Consider the following 19,226-nt stretch of genomic DNA (forward strand, 5'->3'; position numbering starts at 1 on the left):
AAAGTTCTTAGATGTCATTTAGGCAACATGAAGTCATGTTCTCAAACTTTTGAGATGAAAGTATTTATACAGGCGGTAAAGTTGATGTTGATCCTGTGCTTAACACTAATTGTTCAGTACTTTTAATTTCCATTAATCTGTTCAGTATTACTGCTATTGATTATAGCATTTACAGTACTGCACACATATCATTGTAATTCTTTTTATAATATAGATTGTATTACTGAGCTGCATTTTTACATTGTATTGCTGTATTTTTACAACGCACTATGTTATGGTTGAAATCTGTTAAAAAAATTGTGTAGAAAACAGTTTTTGTAGTTTGTAACTTTTGATTATCCAGTGCAGAGGTTTTACACATTTCCTTTTATGTAAGAATTTGGCTAAATATGAAATAGAATTTAGTTAGGTTTATCTAGCAGAACCAGAGGATTTGTGCTCCCTAATTTTAGCCACTTGTTTATACTAAATATATATGTATATATTTCATTTTTTCCAATATTTTAATAGCATATGTCTTTACTTTTTCTATCACGAAAACTTTGTAGTAATCTGAAGTATGAGATTCAGATAAGAATAGAAAGTGTGTGTAGAAATTGGAATTTCTAGATTTTTTAGTTTTTTTATCCTGTCTTATTTTTATAAATAAACTAGATGATCTATAATTCTTTTTTTTAAAAAAAGAAACGTTTTATATAGAGTTTTCCCTTTCCGTGCAACTGCACCCCTAGTTGTACAATGTCCAACTGCTGTAGATAGGGAAGGGATCCAATCTGTGTGGGAAGAAATTAAATTTTTCACTTCCGCATCTACATTTTAGCTTCTATAATTACTAACTTCATTATTCAGTGTAACAGATTCAGTGACAATATCTTCAGTTAAATCAAATGAGAGGAATCATATAAAGATGAGTAGCTCCAGACTATCCAAAATTATTTTTTAAAAATTGCTGAGTTGTTCTTTTTTATAGTATTCCCTGTAACATTGTTTGAACCTTTTGACATCTCATAGGCAAACTTCCTTCTTGATGAACTTCAGAAAAATTACCAGTGTGCATCAATGGAGGAAAAATATCCATAAAGAATTTGACAAGGATACAGCTGATTGTTGATACAAACATTGGTTTAACATGTTAAACAGATGTTAAATCCTTTTGCAGGTCATGACGTAACTCCCATCTCAAATATTTTGGGCCATTTATGACAAATAGGGAGAACCACTGCTGATTCCAAGTGTGACAACTTAGCAATCAATAGGGATAGCACATCTGGATTTCAACTACCCAGACAACCATTCTATAACAGAAGAGTTTTTAAATCTCTTTTTTTGCCTCTTACTCAAAAAGCTTCAGCTCAAATATATAATGTGTAGCATGAAAATATTGTTACATATTTTTATGGAGATTCTCAGTCATCCAGGTCATAGTTGTCCCAAAGGTGCTTTTTCAAGAGGCAACTGGACTTTCTGGTTTTATTTTGAAAACGTTTCGCTTCTAGTCGGAGCTGAAGAAGCTTTTTGGATAAGAAGTGAAACGTCTTCAAAGAAAAACCAGAAAGTCCAGTTGACTCTTGAAAAAGCACTTTTGGGACAATATTGTTACGTACCATATTTTCGGACTATATGATGCTCCGGACTATGACGCACCTACCTTTTGGAGAGGAAAACAAGAAAAAAAAATCTGCCTCTGCCTTCCAGCAATTTGCCTCCTTGCAGTAAACAGCCAACAGCCTGGTTAGCTTCAGCACAGCCTGATTTAGCACGAGCAGCTGATTGGCAGTTGGATCTGCCTCCCGGAATACCGCCTATCAGCTGTTCCAGGCTGTGGGGATCGCTACTCCCAATGCCGCTGCCTATCGCAGCTGTTGTCTATCATTGCCTCTGTGTGTCCCATTTTCGGCCACTGCAGATGCCATTTTTGCCCTCCGCATGCCCAATTTTTGCCCCTCCTATCCCTGCCTGGAACAGGCTGAAAATGGGGTGTGCAGAAGCAATAGGCGGCAGCTGCTCGTGCTAAATTAGGCTGTGCTGAAGTTGACTAGGCTGTTTGCTGCAAGGAGGCAAATTGCTGAGGCAGAGGCTGAAGGGTGGGAGCTGGTTGCTGGGCGGGGCTTTGCCAACATTCACTCTATAAGACGCAGAGATGTTTCCACCCACTTTGGGGCGGGGGGAAGTGTGTCTTATACACCAAAAAATATGGTAGTTATTGTAGTGCTGAGGAATTGCCACATATGGTTTTATCTTAAATTACTTGAAACATAACTGAACTGCAGCAACTGAGTTGGAGAAAAAGCTGATGTAGGGCTGCTGCTGCTGGGTATAACAACTAAGGATTCAAGATTTTCAAGGAACTGGGATTATGTAGTTTTCATCCAGCTTATCTCTGGAGTTTTAACCCCAAATTAATAGGCAGAAAGCAAACATGAGATAGTTCAATCACTCACAAACTTCCTGTCGAGACAATCTGCTGGCTTTCCTTTCCTCACTGAGTTTGGGGAGGTATGTTTGCTGATATTGTCTTCTCCAAGATAATGTCTGTTTCTTGCAGCAGCTTCAAGCATTTTGCATATGAATATGCAGTCAAGGAGAAGGGAAAGGCTTATATCAGGAATGTTGATTCAGGAGCCTGTTCTTGCTATCTGGTCTTTGCAATCTGGCCTAAACATCAGTCGCTAAGGATGAGACATCTTCATTCCCTTTAAAAGCAAACAGGAAACTCAGCACACAGGCATCAAACTCAAATTTCTATTCCCTGTCATTTCTTTTCTCTAGATGAGCAGAATTTCTCAGATGTCTCCTCCCTCACCTTGCTAGGAAAGCAGGATCAAAACTATAGAATGTGGAGAAAGGATTTTTATCCATCACAAGAGAGTTGGAAGGGACCTTGGAGGTCTTCTAGTCCAAGCCTCTTTTTTTCCTTTTACATGCCTTCTAGGAGGTTTTCACCCTTGGTTTTGTGCATTTCTAGGGACGCGGTCGCTCAGTGGCTAAGACACTGAGCTTATCAATCAGAAAGGTTGGCAGTTCGGCGGTTCGAATCCCTAGTGCTACGTAACGGAGTAAGCTCCCATTACTTGTCCCAGCTTCTGCCAACCTAGCAGTTCGAAAGCATGTAAAAATGCAAGTAGAAAAATAGGAACCACCTTTGGTGGGAGGGTAATAGCGTTCTGTGCGCAACTGGTGTTTAATCGTGCCGGCCACATAACCACAAAGACTTCTTTGGACAGCACTGGCTCTTCAGCTTTAAAACGGAGATGAGCACCGCCCTCTAGAGTCGTGAACGATTAGCACATATGTGAGAGGGGAACCTTTATCTTTTTTTAAAGAGATGTAGTGATCTTTTACATATAATGCAACTCCAGCTCCTGTTTTGTTAGGTCTGTTTCTTTTGGAATAGTTTGTATCCTTCCATTAATACATTCCGGTAGTGAATTTCATCCCTCCAAATTTCGGTAATGGCAGCTATATCAAACTTCAAATGTATCATCTTTTTTTTTTTAAAGCTAGGAAGTAAAAGTGAGAAATACCACACCTGTCTTGAAAATCTCCTGTTGAATTAATATGTAAAAATATTAATTCAAATAAATGTCATACTGGCAACATGCTGGTTTCTTGTTGCACAGGATAAAACCTAGTCATGTGAGGAGCAGGATCTAATTGCTAAGTTACTGGGAATATTATTGAAGTTGAAATATAATGAGAAAGTGCTGATGGCTCCACCATCTGGCTAATGTAGTAATAATTCTAACTGCATTGATTATGAAGAAAAACTTTGAGGTTACCCCCAAATATATGTATGCATAGTTTCCATTTCATGGAACTTAGCAGTCTAGAGTTTTCCTTTGAGCCTCAACTCATTTTATCACATTATGCAAAGACTTGGCACAACTGAAAAGCCCATAAATCTGGAAGGAGAAGAGGATGGCCAGTATCAAGGCGAATGGGGTCTATCACAGCAGCAAGGAGTCCCCAATTGGAAGAACTGAAGGACTAGATTGGGGACAGATCACCCTGGAAGTCTATATGGTTGTTAAGAACTGATTCTGACTTGATGACACACATTGTTTCTCTTAATACCCAGCAAAAATCTATCAAAACAACTATGATTTCCTGCTCTTGAGCAAAGTTTTTGTCCATCTAACTCATCAAACTGCAGTGAATGTCTATCAAGTTTTTCAACCATCCAGGTCATCGAAAGAAGCACCTTTGGGACAAACTGCAATGGAATATTTAATTTAGCCTAAAGTGAAATCCAGGGCACTCTTTTCCTACCCAACAATATAAAAGTTCATTGAATGACATTAGTATTTGAGCTATCTCTCACTTTTCATTCAAAATTCAAGAGCCATCTGTTATTGGGGAAACAAAACAACAGCTGTACTTCATAAACACATGGCGCAACATAGGAGAACAAACACATCAGGACTAGATTCAGCAGTCCATCTGCACGGGCTGCTCTTTTGAAGACACAGAGGACCACAAGTTTGAAAGGGGGGTTAAAGAGGCTATGTCAAAACTGAACAGCTGCCTCTCAACAGAGGGGGAGGGATACGACATCATCTATCTCCAGTCTACAACACAGTCCTTTCAACAATTCCACACCCATTTGCACCACTCAGGTGACCCTGATGACACAGATAAACCTCCAGGTGACCTTAACGACCTGCTAAAAGAATGCAAATGACCAGCTGTCTGCAAGGAGTATAAATCCTTCCATTCCTCACCATCTAGTCAAGAGCTGAAGAAGCTTCTTGGATGAGATGTGAAATGTCTTCAAAGAAAAACCAGAAAGTCCAGTTGCCTCTTGAAAAGAAAGCATCTTTTGGGACAACCCTGACCTGGATGATAGAATCTCCATAGACATTTTCATTCAAAAGTTCAAAGCAACACACATGATGCTCTTCTCTCCACAAAAAAGAAATGATGGGAGTTTGAGCCAAAGGGAAGTAAGTGATTGGTCCAAAAACATCCAGGGAGTTTTCATGGCTGACAGCAGACTTGAACCTGGGTCTCCTCAAAGCCAGTTAATATTTAAATGTAATGCCATTCACAGTAACACGTATGCTCCTGAGACCCACGAGTTCTATCCCTTATTATCCTTATTAGGAAAACAGTTGCCAGAATAACTGGCAGAAGCAACTTCTGAACTGGTAAGCAGAAGGCAATTTCCCATGGTCCTACAGGTTTTGGCAATCCTTTCATTCTTCTATCAGAGAAAGGGTTAAGTGAGCCTATCCTAGTGACACTTATGCAGGACCAAGAGTCTTGTGGCCTTGGAGGCCGCTAGTGAGTCCCTATCTCTGCTGCAAAAGATGTGTCAGGCTGTGGTTGAGGAGGGACGCAACTCTGAAGCATTTTTATCATAAAAAAATGTGGGTACAATTAGGAATGACTAAAGTCTCAGATAAATACTATCAGCAACTGAACGTTATTTTCCTCCTTACGCAAGCTATGGAAAAGATTTGTTCAGACCTAAACCTTAGTTCCAAAAGAAGGCTCAGACAGACACTGATCTTACTTATATTCTGCATTGAAGAGGTTTATCTTTGGCTTAATCCCTTGTGCTGGAAGGAAAATGACACCATTCCCAAATCTGAATGAATCAATCTTTGTATAACTGGAAGAATTAAACAAGAATGCATATGTTTTGCTAACTCTTTTGTGCCAATTTTCATGCAGTTATTATCCTTCTAAATAGATGTAGAATAAAGGAAGATATAAGCTTATTTCTGCTTTTGAACTCATGCTACAGATTACAAGAAGGTTGTGTTTTCCTGTTGCTATAGGGACATCTCATAAAATGTTAGAAATAATCAAAACAGTTTCTTGGCGAATAAAACCCCAAAACCAGGTTTTAGTTAGTTCATGTTTTCGGGAAATAGAAAATTCTGATCTATGATTGAAATAAATAAGAAATGATTGATAATGTTTTTCTCATTTGGGCCAACTCATTTCACAGGCAAAATCTTGTTATCTTACCCAGGGATATGAACAATTCATTTTTAGTACCAAGTTTCTAAAAGCATAGACAAAAGTTTATCCAAAACATGGATAAAATAATCCTACCTTTTTATTGTCTCCAGTTTTGCATATCCAAAAGTCAAACATACACATTTAAAGACCAAGCAGATAATCAATGGATAAAGACCGTTTTTATTAAAATGGTTTTTCCATGAGAACCAATATTATACTCCCAAATAAAACTATTCGATATGATCACTTGAAAAAAGTAGTTACAAAGAGTGCTCTGAAGAGGTATATTGCTGTGGCTGCCAGTTTATTTGGGCACTTAAACATCTTCCTCAACAATCAAACGAAGTTGTGAAGTGAAAGAGAATGCAAACATTACAAGAAATCACTGCAGCCCACCACAGAAAGTTTTGGTATTTACTGGATAACCATATGAAATGAGTGTGAGAGATTTATTTAAAAGGAGCCAATCAACTGAATTCAGGTCACACAAAAAGGATATGACTGGCAGTGGTAGTTTCTTTTTTAATACTAGACCAATTCTAAAAGAAACAGATAGTCACTTATCTTTCCTTAGATTTCTTGCCTATTAATTACGAACTGCCAGCTCAAACAGCTTAAACTGTACAGAACAATATTTCCATTGATCAACAGACCATCAATTAATTATATATTGACATTTAGTGTTTTGTCAGTTCTGAATTGTACCATAATTGATTGCATTTTTGAAAATACATAAAAGCAAATATATTTTACACATTTGTCATCATTATATGGTTTGCAATTAATAAATAATTTGGGAAGGTAATAATCTCATGCTTTATCTATAGTCTGTATCACGTTATAATGAACTCTCCTGCCCACAAATGAATTTGATCTACATCTGTTTTGATTTGATAGTCTGAAACATAAATCAATTAGCCATTATACTAGATTGCCCATTAACTGGTACTCTGTGCTTATCTTTTAACTAACTTTTCTTGTTATTCCCAATATATAATAATTACAATGTATTATATACCAATTACATACTGAAATAACAAACGTTCCTAGGAATTTTATATGAAATCTCCCTACATTCCTGTTTCTGTGCATAATAAGTTATTACCATGCTTTAGGAATGTACTAGAGTAGCACAGATGAAGAAGCCTTCCTTTTTAGTCTTTCCCATCACAGTTGGCGTAATGTTGAAGGCCACTATTCCGCCTTTCATGAAGATGAGACAGCTTCCTCCAAACAGAAACTTGATGGAAGTTAGCACTGAACGATCGTCCAAGGCGCCCATGTTGCTTCTTGGAGATGTTGTCTTCGCTCTCAGATTTGGCTAAGCCCTGAGTTGGAGATGGAGGCTGCAGTTCTTGCTGAACATTTCCAAGTGGAAAGTTCCAAGGTCCAAATCGATGCCAATTAAACCTCTGAAGAGCAATGATACAATGTAGATTCCCTCCTACCTAAAATGTATACAGCGTTTGTTAAAATAACACTCTCGATATATTAAGTAAGAGCTAAGTTCACTCCCCCTTTGAATTAATGCCTGGAATGCTCTACCCGACTCCGTTGTTACACCCTCAAATCCTCACAGCTTCAACCTCAAACTGTCTACCGTGGACCTCACCCCATTCTTAAGAGGTCCGTAAAGGGGGCGTGCATAAGCGCACCAGCGTGCCTACCATCCCTGTCCTACTGTTTATCTGTATTTACTTCCTTTGTTCATATTTATGTTCATACTTATACTTGTTATCTTGTACATGTTTGACAAACAAACAAACAAATAACGCTTTCTTTGTATTTTGCACTGGTTAGAATTCTTTACTGAATATAATCTATGGTTACAATAACACTGAAGAATTGAAGAAGTAGTGAAACACATTCAAGGGAAAAAAAACCCAAAGATAGTCCAGTTGCCTTTTGAAAAAGCATCTTTGGGACAAACGTGACCTGGATGATTGAGAACTTCCATAGACAGTTACAATTTATTCTACGTTAACATTATTTTAATTAGCAAGTTTACACGCAATTCCCCATTTCAGATTTTTGTGCTAACTTTTTTCAGTCCGCACAGCACACCTGTTACATCTTCTCATCATGCATTGTTGGTTCAAGGTATTTGAAAAATCTAGTGAAAATATTTTCAAAATGCAGCCCTATTCGATTTCATTTCTCTTGCTTCTGTTCCTGTTTTATTCTTGTTCCATTTCCAATTCCATTCCATTCTAAATTTATTTGCTGCCCAACTTGCCCTGGGGTTACTCTGGGCAGATTACAATAATAAAACAGGGGAAAACGATACAATTAAAAATAACAATAGTAAAGGAATGAAATAATAAAATGGGAAGTAGAGCAATATGAAATTTTTTTTAAAAAAGAGTGGTGTGGGAGCAGGCAGTGCGAGGGGGCGGGGGGGGGGCGGGAGAGTGGATTCAGCAAGTTAGTCTAGCAACCTCCAGTGATGTACTATTAGATAGCAGGCCAACTGGCAGGCCAAGGTTTTCAGGCCCTTGTAGACAGATAGGAGGGTGAGGGACAAACTTCACCCTGAGAGATAGGATGCTTTAGAGGGCCAGTACTACAGCAGAGTAAGTTCTTCGCCAGGATCCCGTCAGTATAAATCCACAGACGGCACAAGTAGTGCGGTCTTGTCTAAGTAGAATGAGAGAATTCATAAATTAAGTTTTGGAAGGCTTAGAAGAAATAACCAACACCCTGAACTGAACCTGGAAGTAAACTGGCAGCCAGAACAGCTCATGAAGTAGCTGTCTACCATGGGTCATTCTAGAGCAGTGGTTCTCAACCTTCTCAATGCCGCGACCCTTTAATACAGTTCATCTTGTGGTGACCCCCAACCATAAAATTGGTGGTTCCTTAGACCATCGAAAATATGTGTTTTCCGATGGTTTTAGGCGACCCCTGTGAAAGGGTCGTTTGACCCCCAAAGGGGTCCTGACCCACAGATTGACCAGTTGAAGCTTCCATATGCATTTCAGGGCAGCCCCATGTAAAGCAGTAATCAAGAAAGAGATGATTGGGCTTGAATGGGCAAGTGCAGGGAGTCCTGATTCAGAAAAGGTGGCAGCTGATCAGTGGTGGGTTCCGGACTCCATTCCCACCGGTACGGTTGGAATGGCCCCGGCATCACCCACAAGCATGTGCACAGCGCACACGCATGCGTTCTAGCTTCAAATGCTTTTGCAAGCCTCCGCGACACTCCAGCTGCTCAGCAGTGTCAGGCAGGTGTTGTGCGTGCCATGCGCGTGCGCGGAAGCGCTGACAGCTTTAAAACACAACACTGTAAGGAGCGCGGGTGGGCCCTCTGGAGCACTGTACCGGAACGGTACCTGGTGCTCCGGGCAGGTTCCGGTACGCCCGTACCGGGGCATACCGCCTGCAACCCACCACTGCAGCTGGTGCACTAACAAAAGCTGTGCAAAGACTCTCCTAGACACGAACGCCACCCGAACTTTGAGCAGAAGTTGCAAGTCCAGGAGAACCCCTAAGTTGAGAACTGGGTCTGAACGGGGTTATGCAACGCCAAGAAGAACTAAAGATATCAAAGACCTGGATCTTGAAGCTCCATGCACCCAAAGCCATTGGTCTTGCCAGGGTGCAGTCATATCCCATTGTCCCCCATCCAGGCCTCTATAGCCTCCAGGCACTGTGAGAGCGTAGCAACAGCATTACTCGGGGCACAGATACAGAGATGTAAAGTTGAGTATCATCAGCATTTTGATGATATCTGAACCCATGGTGACATATATGATCTCACCCAGAAGCTTCATGTAGAGGTTAAACAGGAGTGGAGAGAGTACCAAGCCCTGTGATAGGCCCCAAGTGACCGGCTGGGGGCTGGATCACACTCATTCCCAACACCACCAATTGGGAGTGACCTTGAATAATTGTGCATTTATTATATTGGCATTATCATAGGTGTTTTAGAAGATGCCTGAGTATACTATGGACAGTCAAGAAAGCAAGCCAATGAATCATTGAACAAATCAACCCATAGTTCTCATTCAGAAGAACAATCTTAAATTATCCTATTTGGACACATTATGTGGAGACCTAGCTTTCTGGAAAAAAATTCTAATGCTGGAAAAAGTGAAAGAAAGGAGAAGAGGATTATCAGTAGATTCAGCTACTGTGGCAATGAATGCACCACTGGAAGACCGGGTTAGGGATAGGTTGGCATGTGAGAAAATCTATCTAGTCACTAGGTGTTGAAAATGACTTGATGACACATGATCAATAGTAGTGAATCTGATGAACTGTAATCTTATTTTGGATTAAGAGCAGTTTACACGCTGTGCAAAGATAATTCCTAAATGTGTCCTAGTGTGGGCTGTATCCAAAGGTAGCATTGCCTTAGCAAAATAAACTAAGTTTTATATAATTAGACCACAGCAATTGATTCTTGTTGTGCTCAAAATAATATGACATGCTAGTTTGAAATAGAGGATTAATAAAGCCATTTCTGTTTTTAGTAAGTGGAAACACATTTTGTGAATACAAAGCACCATATTTTTCGGAGTATAAGACACGCTCCCCATCCAAAAAGAGGCTGAAAATTTGGGTGCATCTTATACTCCAAATGTAGCTTTTTCGAAGTTTTTCAGTCCTAATGAGTTAAGCAATCTTTTGTGCTTTGCCTGCTTTTCTCAATGTTGCTCCCTCCAACGATCCTTTATCCCAAACTAAGGGAGCAAAGTTATGTGCTGAAGCTAACCAGACTAAGGACGCTAGCCAGATGAATTACCTGGTAGGCAGATTTTTTTCTTCCTATTTTCCTCTCCAAAAACTAAGGTGCATCTTATACTCCGAAAAATACAGTAATCATCTAATAATTACTAAATGAGAGAATATCTAAAAGTGCTTTATGAATGCTAACTCAAGGCAAACATGCAGCTCTGCTTTGATATGAAGCATTCTTACCTTCTTTGTCTTCCGATACTGAAGACCCCTTTCCAGGTGCCTAATATCTAAATATTCAGGATTCTGAGTGTTTAAATCTGTTACAATGTCTGCCCACCTACACAGCAAGATGGAAAGAAGTTCACAAATGCAACAGAAATCTGGAATATTATTACTAGTTAATCCTAGACAGACAAAAATTATAATGTACTTAAGTAAACTAACCTGTACAATATCTAGCAAATACTGACATTTTTTTTTCGTGAAATGAAATTCAGGGGTTCTGGTCCTTTGATTCATTTTGTAAGTAACACCACTTTATTATCCTCTTTTTCTAATGAATTTGTTTTAGTTTTATATATGAAAAGCACGGGAAAATTAATAAGATACCTAACTTGAAGACATTCCTAAGCCGCCAAAGAGATGCAAATACTTCCATTCATACATTACCATCAAATATACTTTTGATCCTGGTAACAACCGAAAAAGTTTATTTTCAAAAATCTTATAGGCCAGGCAGATTTATAAGCGAGAATTTGATTTTTAAAAGTCTGGTTTAAAATCATATACCGTTTACAACTGAAATTTGTTTCTGAACTGTCATCAGAAAGGAAAAGGGAAAGGGAAAGGCAATCTGTGATGTTAACTGTGGGTCTCATTTTTTGCGTAATAGTTGCAATCAATAAATATTCTGCTGGACTAGTAAATATTTTTTCAGAACCAGTTGATGTTTTAATTACTTCTTATAAGCAGCCATATGGATAAAGGTAAAGGTTCCCCCACACGTGTGCTAGTCGTTTCCAGCTCTAGGGGGCAGTGCTCATCTTGGTTTCTAAGCTGAAGAGCTAGCGCTGTCCGAAGACGTTCTCCATGTTCATGTGACTGGCATGATTAAACGCCAAAGGCGCACGGAGCACTGTTACCTTCCCACCAAAGATGGTTCCTATTTTTCTACTTGCATTTTTTACGTGCTTTCAAATTGCTAGGTTGGCAGAAGCTGGGACAAGTAATGGGAGTCCCTCCACTATTAGGCGCTAGGAATTCGAACTGCTGAACTAGCAACCTTCTGATTGACAAGCTCAGCGTCTTAGCCACTGAGCCACTACGTCCCATACGCCATATGGATACCTGGCCCTTCAGTAAATTTTAAGGGCAATCTAAAACATTGCCAAGGATGTTTTTATAAATAGATCCTCATTAATTCTGCTGTTTTATTCAGTGGCAGCTAACAAATGTTATCTAAACAAGGCAAATGTTCATCTGTCCAGCCTTCTGCCCAGTTTAGGAATCTACTATTCCAGGCAAAGAATTGTCTAGTCATTTCTTGAAAAATTTAGTGGTACTCAGGACTTCAGGAGGCAGACTGATCCATTGCTTAATAGCTCTTAGAGTCAGGAAATTATTATTTAAGTTAAATTTCCACCTGTTGGCATTATTTCAGTATCTATTTATTTTATTGTCCGTGGCCTCCATCTCAAATGCAAAACTCTGGGTGGTTTATTTTTGGTTGTTATGAAGAATATATCCATACTCTCTGCCCAGTGGCATTCCTTCATATATTGGAAGAATTATACCATATGTTCTCTTAATTATCACTTTTTTAGGTTAAGCATATTAAGTTTCTTTAACTGCTCTTCATAGGACTAGCCCCAGATCTGTCATACGGTACCTTTCTCTACATTGTTTCCATTTCCTCAAAAAAAAAAATTTTTTTTTATTGTGGTGATCAAAATGTGACATACTAAACCACCTGTTTACTACCTGTGCACCTGTTTTTTCCTGTTTGAATTCCAAACTTTATATTTCTCATCATTATTTTGTTGGATAGGGCCAAATATTCAAGTTTATCAAGATCCTTTGAAGCCTTCAACCTGTTTTCTGGAATGTTAGCAATCTCCAAATTTTTAATAGCATCCCTTTTATTCCTTCATCTACGTCATTTATGAAGGTGTTGAAGAATACTGGTTTCAGGACAGAACCTACCTTCCATATGGAAACAAATCAATTAAGGACCGTGCATTGACTATTACTTGTTCAGGCAGCTGTCCATCTATCCAATTGTAAGACCATCCATCCCGCAAGGATCTGGTTTGCCGAGAATGGGCTATGATCTACTTTCTGAAGTTTTTATATCTCTATAAATGGTCTCGGTTGATGTCATTAATATTAATAATGTAAATCTGGGAACTGAGGCTCAAAACTGAATCTAAGTATACATCCTAAAGCAAATATGAAGAATAGTTTTCAACAAAGCTAAACTATTTCATTAACATCAAAAGTGAATGTCCATTTTCTTCCATTCCCAAGGTAAGTGTATTTTTTGCCCTCAAAATCTGATTCTCAATACTTTGTTAGAAAACACATGCCTGAATAGCACTCACTGGATGAAATATTAGCTCTCTAGAAAAGAAATATCAACTAGAACATGCAAATTTCCAGGTTTCAATACATTTTCTAGTCTATTTGGGAATTTGTATCTTACACTTATTTATCTAGGAATCTGTGTTCATGAGTATTTGTGGATGCCAAAAGAAAAGAAGGCTCCGTATTTGAGTATTGTTCAAATTATATGATCTTTTGTGAGTTTACTAGGGCGTGCTAACTTACTTTTTGCAGTGAATAGTGGGGTGTTTTCTGCTTGGCTCTCCAATGAGTATCCAGTGTTCTACATCTTGCGGTAAGAGACATCCCCTGGTGCACAAAAATGGTAAGACAAAATGTTTATCATAATAATAAGCTTTATAAACAAGCAATTTAACTTGTCACTGGCTAAAATTAATAACTAGTTGTTGTATGGTTACATGTTTTATTTTAATATAAGTGCAAAAACATACATAAAATAGAATACTTAATGATCTCTGTAGAAACACTGCTTTCTGCCCCTTTAATCAGTTAAAGGTCAACAGAAGTGTAAAATCCCATTCATATGTACTTTTAAGAAAAGAATGGCAAGTCCCACAAATGTGGGTTCATGCAAATTAATGTATCTATTTTTAGTAGAAAATTAATGAAATTGGAATTGATTCATCTAATTAAAAAAACAAAACTTTTATTTAAACAATGAAATGCAAGGATTTTTAATGAAGGCCTTAAAAGCCCATTCTTCCAAATGAAAGAAGCAAAACTTATATCAAATGCAACATGAGTTAGACATTTGGAATACAGCTGAAATAAGTAAAGAAATCAATGCAAATTCATGTCTTTCAGACTTGTTTGGTGACAAGCAGTTTTATCCAGAGTACTGCATGAGACACAGTTCTTGTAGAACAAGATCTGCAGTTTAAATTAATGTTGCTCCTATTTTGAAAAACTGTATATGAAAAAATATTGCCATCTAGTGATTAATGCAGATAAACCAATCCACATAATTGTACTATATGATACTACATTATAGCTGATAAAGCTATGTTAATATGAGCACTTTTTATAAGATAATTGCAACTGTGTTGGTCCCACTGATGAAATCAAGTAGATTTTGAGGGTCTTACTTATATGCTTTGCTCGGCTTTATTGGAGTTGCTTCAAATCCAATTGGACAAAAATAATGATTTTGGCAATGATAAATATATGCCACTGATTCATCTCGCAGCCCTTGTGTTAATTTTGTTAAAGCTCCCGAAGCTACAAATTAAAAAGAAATTAAAACATTACAAAGGTATTTCATTGGATATTAAGACACAGACTTTAAGGTTTAATATTTTTAAAAAATTATAAACTATTAACTCTGTTTCAGGGACTCTAATCAATATAATGTAATATAATGCAAAACAATGTAGTAACATAGGTAGTCCTTGCTTAGTGACTGCCTTATTCAGCAGTGTTGGGGGAAAAAATACGATCAGTGGCTACATATTTGACCTTAGTTATTTGTTCCTTAGTTATTTGATCACTATTATTTGATCAACCCTTTAAAGCCCTACATGGTATTGGATCTGGGTACTTGAGAGACCGCCTCCTGCCAATTACCTCCCTACGACCAATTAGATCCCACAGATTAGGCCTCCTCCGAATACCATCTGCTAGCCAATGTCGACCCCTCGGGGGAGGGCCTTCTCTGTGGCTGCTCCGGCCCTCTGGAACAATCTCCCCTGGAGATCCGGACCCTCACCACCCTTCAGGCTTTCCGCAAAGCCATTAAGACCTGGCTGTTCCGGCAGGCCTGGGGCTGATGAGTTCCCAGCCCCACTTGAATTGTTGCGACTCTTGCTTTGTTTTTAACTTGTTTTTGTCTTTTGTCTGTTGTTTGTATTCCCCCCCCCCCAACCTTGCTTGTTAGCCACCCCGAGTCCCTCGGGAATAGAGCAGCATACAAATGGAATAAACATTTCCAAACTATTATAATCAGCATGCATTATCCTGTGCCTGACCTATTCCCCCCACCCCTTTCAGAATAGAGCTATTGGAGAAGGGATTATAAACAGATAAACAAGCTCCCAATGGAAGGATACACATTGAAAGCAATGCATTGGCACCCACAGCCATAAATCACGGTTGTGTAGCATGCTTAATGCCAGTGCATTATTTTAAATGCAAATTCCGCACTGTGGGCCTGCTAACTTGTTATCTTGTTATCCCTTCCTCTCCAATGAAGGTAAATACAAATATTAACTGCCTTCTTGCTAACGGGATCAGCATTGCAAAGAAGTGGGGGAAAGGAAAATACAATTCCATGATTTCCCACTAAGCAACTGCTCTACATGAGAATGAGAGGAAAAGAGGGGGAAAGAAGAAAGAGGTAAGGAGGATGGAAGGGAGAGAAAGAGAAGGAGAGAGGGTAGGAAGGGGAAGAGTAGGAATAGGATTAAGGTAAGGCAAGAAGGAAGGGGAAGGAGAAGAGGAAGGAAGAAAGTAGAGAAGGGAGGGAGAGAGAAAAGAAAGGGAAAATAAGGTGATTACAACAGGCGGAAGGGATGGTAAACAAACTGTATATTATAATCTATTAAATGAAATAACAAATGTATAAGAATGACAAATATGAAGATGAATAACAATTATGTGAATTATGTGAATGTGTACTTAAAGTGGTATCTAAGAGAATTTTAAAAAAGCAAAAAAAAAAAGCAACTGCTCCATATAAGGACAGAACTTTTGGGCTCAATTGTTATTGTTAAACGAGGACTACCTGAAATTTAAACCCCTCTCAAAGAAAAACGTTGGTTACTTAGAAGCAAATGCTCATCCTGCCAGAAAATTTCAAGTGAGTTGCAATATCTACAACTAAAATGGACGGAGAGTCCAGATGCGGCTCCATCTCTCCATCGCCACTGTTAGCCAACTCCCCTGAGGTGAGGAAATCTTATCACAGATGTTCAGAGGAAACAAGTCAAAGAAGTAAAAAAAAAAAACATGCGTTTTTCTCCATATTCAGCTGGCAATTGGGAACACAAAAGTCCAGGAAAAATACAGTATGCCAATCCTTTTTTTAAAAAGCCTATACAAATTCAATAAACATGAAACCAATTGTGAAAAATAAACAAACCCCACACCCATTTCGTCACGCTCTTTTAACAGGTACAAAGAATCAATCATGTCATTAAAACTGCCTTCTTACCAGTTTCTCCAGCAGTCTTATACTTCCCATGAGGTTTATAGAGAAAATAGGAACACCCTTTTACATGGAAATAATCATTAATTTGTCTGAACCACCTGAAAAGCACAAAATGCAGAACTGTGAATTTTAAACGTAAATTAGCAATTAAGCAATAAAAAAAGTATTTCTCCTGCCAGACACACATGACACGGTTAATATTCCAACTATTCCTTAGTCAGATATATAGAATAATTATAATTGGGAGTGCAATCTGTGTTTGTTTTAAAGTATTTCTTCTTACAGGTCTAATAGGTAAATGTAAAGGTTCCCCTCACATATATGTGCTAGTCATTCCCGACTCTAGGGGGTCATGCTCATCTCCATTTCAAAGCCGAAGAGCCAGCGGTGTCTGAAGCCGTCTCCGTGGTCATGTGGCTGGCATGAGTAAATGCTGAAGGCGCACCGAACACTGTTACCTTCCCACCAAAAGTGGTTCCTATTTTTCTACTTGCATTTTTATGTGCTTCTGAACTGCTAGGTTGGCAGAAGCTGGGACAAGTAACAGGAGCCACTGAGCCACCATGTCCCACAAGCCTAATACTAATAAGCTAATAAAAACATCAATCTTAAATACCCTTGATTCGAATTATGGACACATTTGTTTCTTTCTCATTTTGAGGATTAACGTCACTCCAAAATTCAGACATTCTTTTCTTCTGATTTCACTCTAGAATGCCCTCTTTTAAAGAACTTTTTCTAACCTTTATGTTTCCTTTATTTAGCCAAATTATTTTATAACTCTAAACTCTTCCCTGTCCCTTTTGCCCTATTCCTTTCACAAAAATAATTGTTCACTTAGTTAACCGAAAGTTTGGGCTCAATTGTGGTAGTTAAGTTGAGAACTATCTGTATTATGATAGTTTCTATTTATCTACAATTCTACCCATGGCTTCCTAGAAATAAGCTAATGAGCATGCTATAGAATTGCAAGCCCAAATTTTTTTCCCAGAATAAAGATGATGCATTATACAGATAGAGAGACACATATTGTCTATGTACATTCCACCTTAGGGGAATGAGACAGTTCAAGAACAGTTTTTAGCAGAGATGGCTAAATCGACTGCTTTGATAAAAGAAAAAAAAATCCAACTACTTTGTTTCTACTTGGAAACAGCTTCTGGGCTTTGTACTTGAGATGGAAAAAAATGAAACTTTGATTTTGGGTTTTTCCAATTAGACTTATTGTTATAAAAATGGCTACTGTATTTTTCGGACTATAAGACGCACCAGAGTATAAAACGCACTAAGATTTTGAAGAGGTAAACAAAAAAAAAAGGTTTTTGCCTTCCCCAGCCCTCTGCAGGCCTCCCAAGCCCTCTGCACATCCCGTTTTTTTATGAAACAGGGTGGTGCAGGGCAAAACCACGATGCATGGGGAGTTTGGGAGGCAAAAAATGGCCCCATTTTTTGCAAAAACAGGGCTTGCAGAGGGTATGGGAGGCCTGTAAAGTGCTCTTGGGGGCTTGGGAGGGTAAAACCACCTGTTTTTGTGAAAAATGGGCCCCTTTTCACCCGTTTTTGCCCTCAGGAACACTCTACAGGCCTCCCAAACCCTCTGCAAGTCCATTTTTACAAAAAATGTGATGCGCGGGGCAGGATTTCGGGATGCCAAAAATGCTGCATTCAGTGTATAAGATGCACCCAGATTTTCACCTTTTTTGGGGGGTGAAAAAAGTGCATCTTATACTCTGAAAAATATGGTAGTTTATACTATTATGTAAAAGACTGAGGTTCAATGTTACTTCTTATTCTACTATACCAAAGCGAGTTGGAAGTCAATACCTTTTCTTTCTTTTCCCATTTTTCTCTACACTCTACACTTTTCGCTTCCCTTTCTCTTCCCCCAATTTTCCTATGATTTGCTTTTGCTTTGTTTTGTATTTTATACTATAAACTAATATAAAAGGAACAGTTTTTACCTCATCAACGTAGTATTTCCAGTAAATGGACCAAATCTTATCTCTTCAAATGGTGGCTGAATGCCCAGTATGTGCAAAGCCTCTTCTTGAGTAATAGGTGGTAAACTGGATTGAGAAATTAAAAAGTTCAGAACATAGGCAACTATAGGAAAGAAAGACTAAGCTGCATCTTAAGTACACTAAATGGCAACGAAAGCTTCACTAGGTTCTCAAAAGAACACATTTAATATACTGAAGGATAACTTACTTTCCAGTTCCCATTGTGCTGTATAGGAAATTCCAGCATGAGACTAGAGACGAAATCCCACAGGAAGTCTTATATTGGGGGCGACTTATGCAGTACCTTTAAAACAAATTTTTCATAGGCAAATTTTCATATGAAAATGTAATGAAAACCAGAAGGCATAAAGCATGTTGTGCTTTAAGGCAGGGGCCTCCAACCTTGGCAACTTTAGGACTTGTGGACTTCAACTCCCAGAATTCTGGGAATTGAAGTCCATAAATCTTAAAGTTGCCAAGGTTGGAGACCCCTGCTTTAATGCATCTCAATTTCCTCCCACAAAAACATCTTTAACCCTTGCCATCATGGCACTTAGATGCCACAGTACTAAAAAAAAAAAAAGACATGACTCCTCAATTATTTTTTAAAAAACTTAACCAGTATTAAAGTATTCAGCCATACAGAACTATAGTAATACCAATGTTTTCAAATACTACCATCGCCGGAGATCTAACACTTTCCGTGGCTTAATTTCTTCGAGGGTGTAATGCTGTGGACATTCTCTGTATTGTTTACTTTTTTTATCTACAACCGTTTTCTTGCTTCCCTGTTTCTTCATGTTTCC

General features: G+C 38.5%; 1 protein-coding gene across 5 annotated transcripts in view; it reads right to left on the reverse strand.

The window, feature by feature from the left end:
- Positions 1 to 6,130: 6,130 nt before the first annotated feature.
- Positions 6,131 to 19,226, reverse strand: part of BIVM (basic, immunoglobulin-like variable motif containing) — a 50,446-nt gene continuing 37,350 nt past the window's right edge. For all 5 annotated transcript variants that reach the window (XM_087726966.1, XM_087726967.1, XM_087726968.1 and 2 more), the window contains exons 3-10: positions 19,099 to 19,225; positions 18,629 to 18,724; positions 18,382 to 18,486; positions 16,424 to 16,518; positions 14,361 to 14,493; positions 13,480 to 13,563; positions 10,894 to 10,990; positions 6,131 to 7,418 (exon numbers count right to left, since the gene is read on the reverse strand). In XM_087726966.1, coding sequence (XP_087583092.1) covers positions 7,125 to 7,418; positions 10,894 to 10,990; positions 13,480 to 13,563; positions 14,361 to 14,493; positions 16,424 to 16,518; positions 18,382 to 18,486; positions 18,629 to 18,724; positions 19,099 to 19,225 — 1,031 coding nt within the window. In that variant the 3' untranslated portion in view covers positions 6,131 to 7,124. The remainder of the gene's footprint in view (positions 7,419 to 10,893; positions 10,991 to 13,479; positions 13,564 to 14,360; positions 14,494 to 16,423; positions 16,519 to 18,381; positions 18,487 to 18,628; positions 18,725 to 19,098; position 19,226) is intronic.

This window comes from Thamnophis sirtalis, unplaced genomic scaffold (assembly GCF_051295495.1).
Source record: "Thamnophis sirtalis isolate CommonGarterSnake01/CBP01778 unplaced genomic scaffold, rThaSir2_p1.2 scaffold_12, whole genome shotgun sequence".
Classification (NCBI taxonomy): Eukaryota; Metazoa; Chordata; class Lepidosauria; order Squamata; family Natricidae; genus Thamnophis; species Thamnophis sirtalis.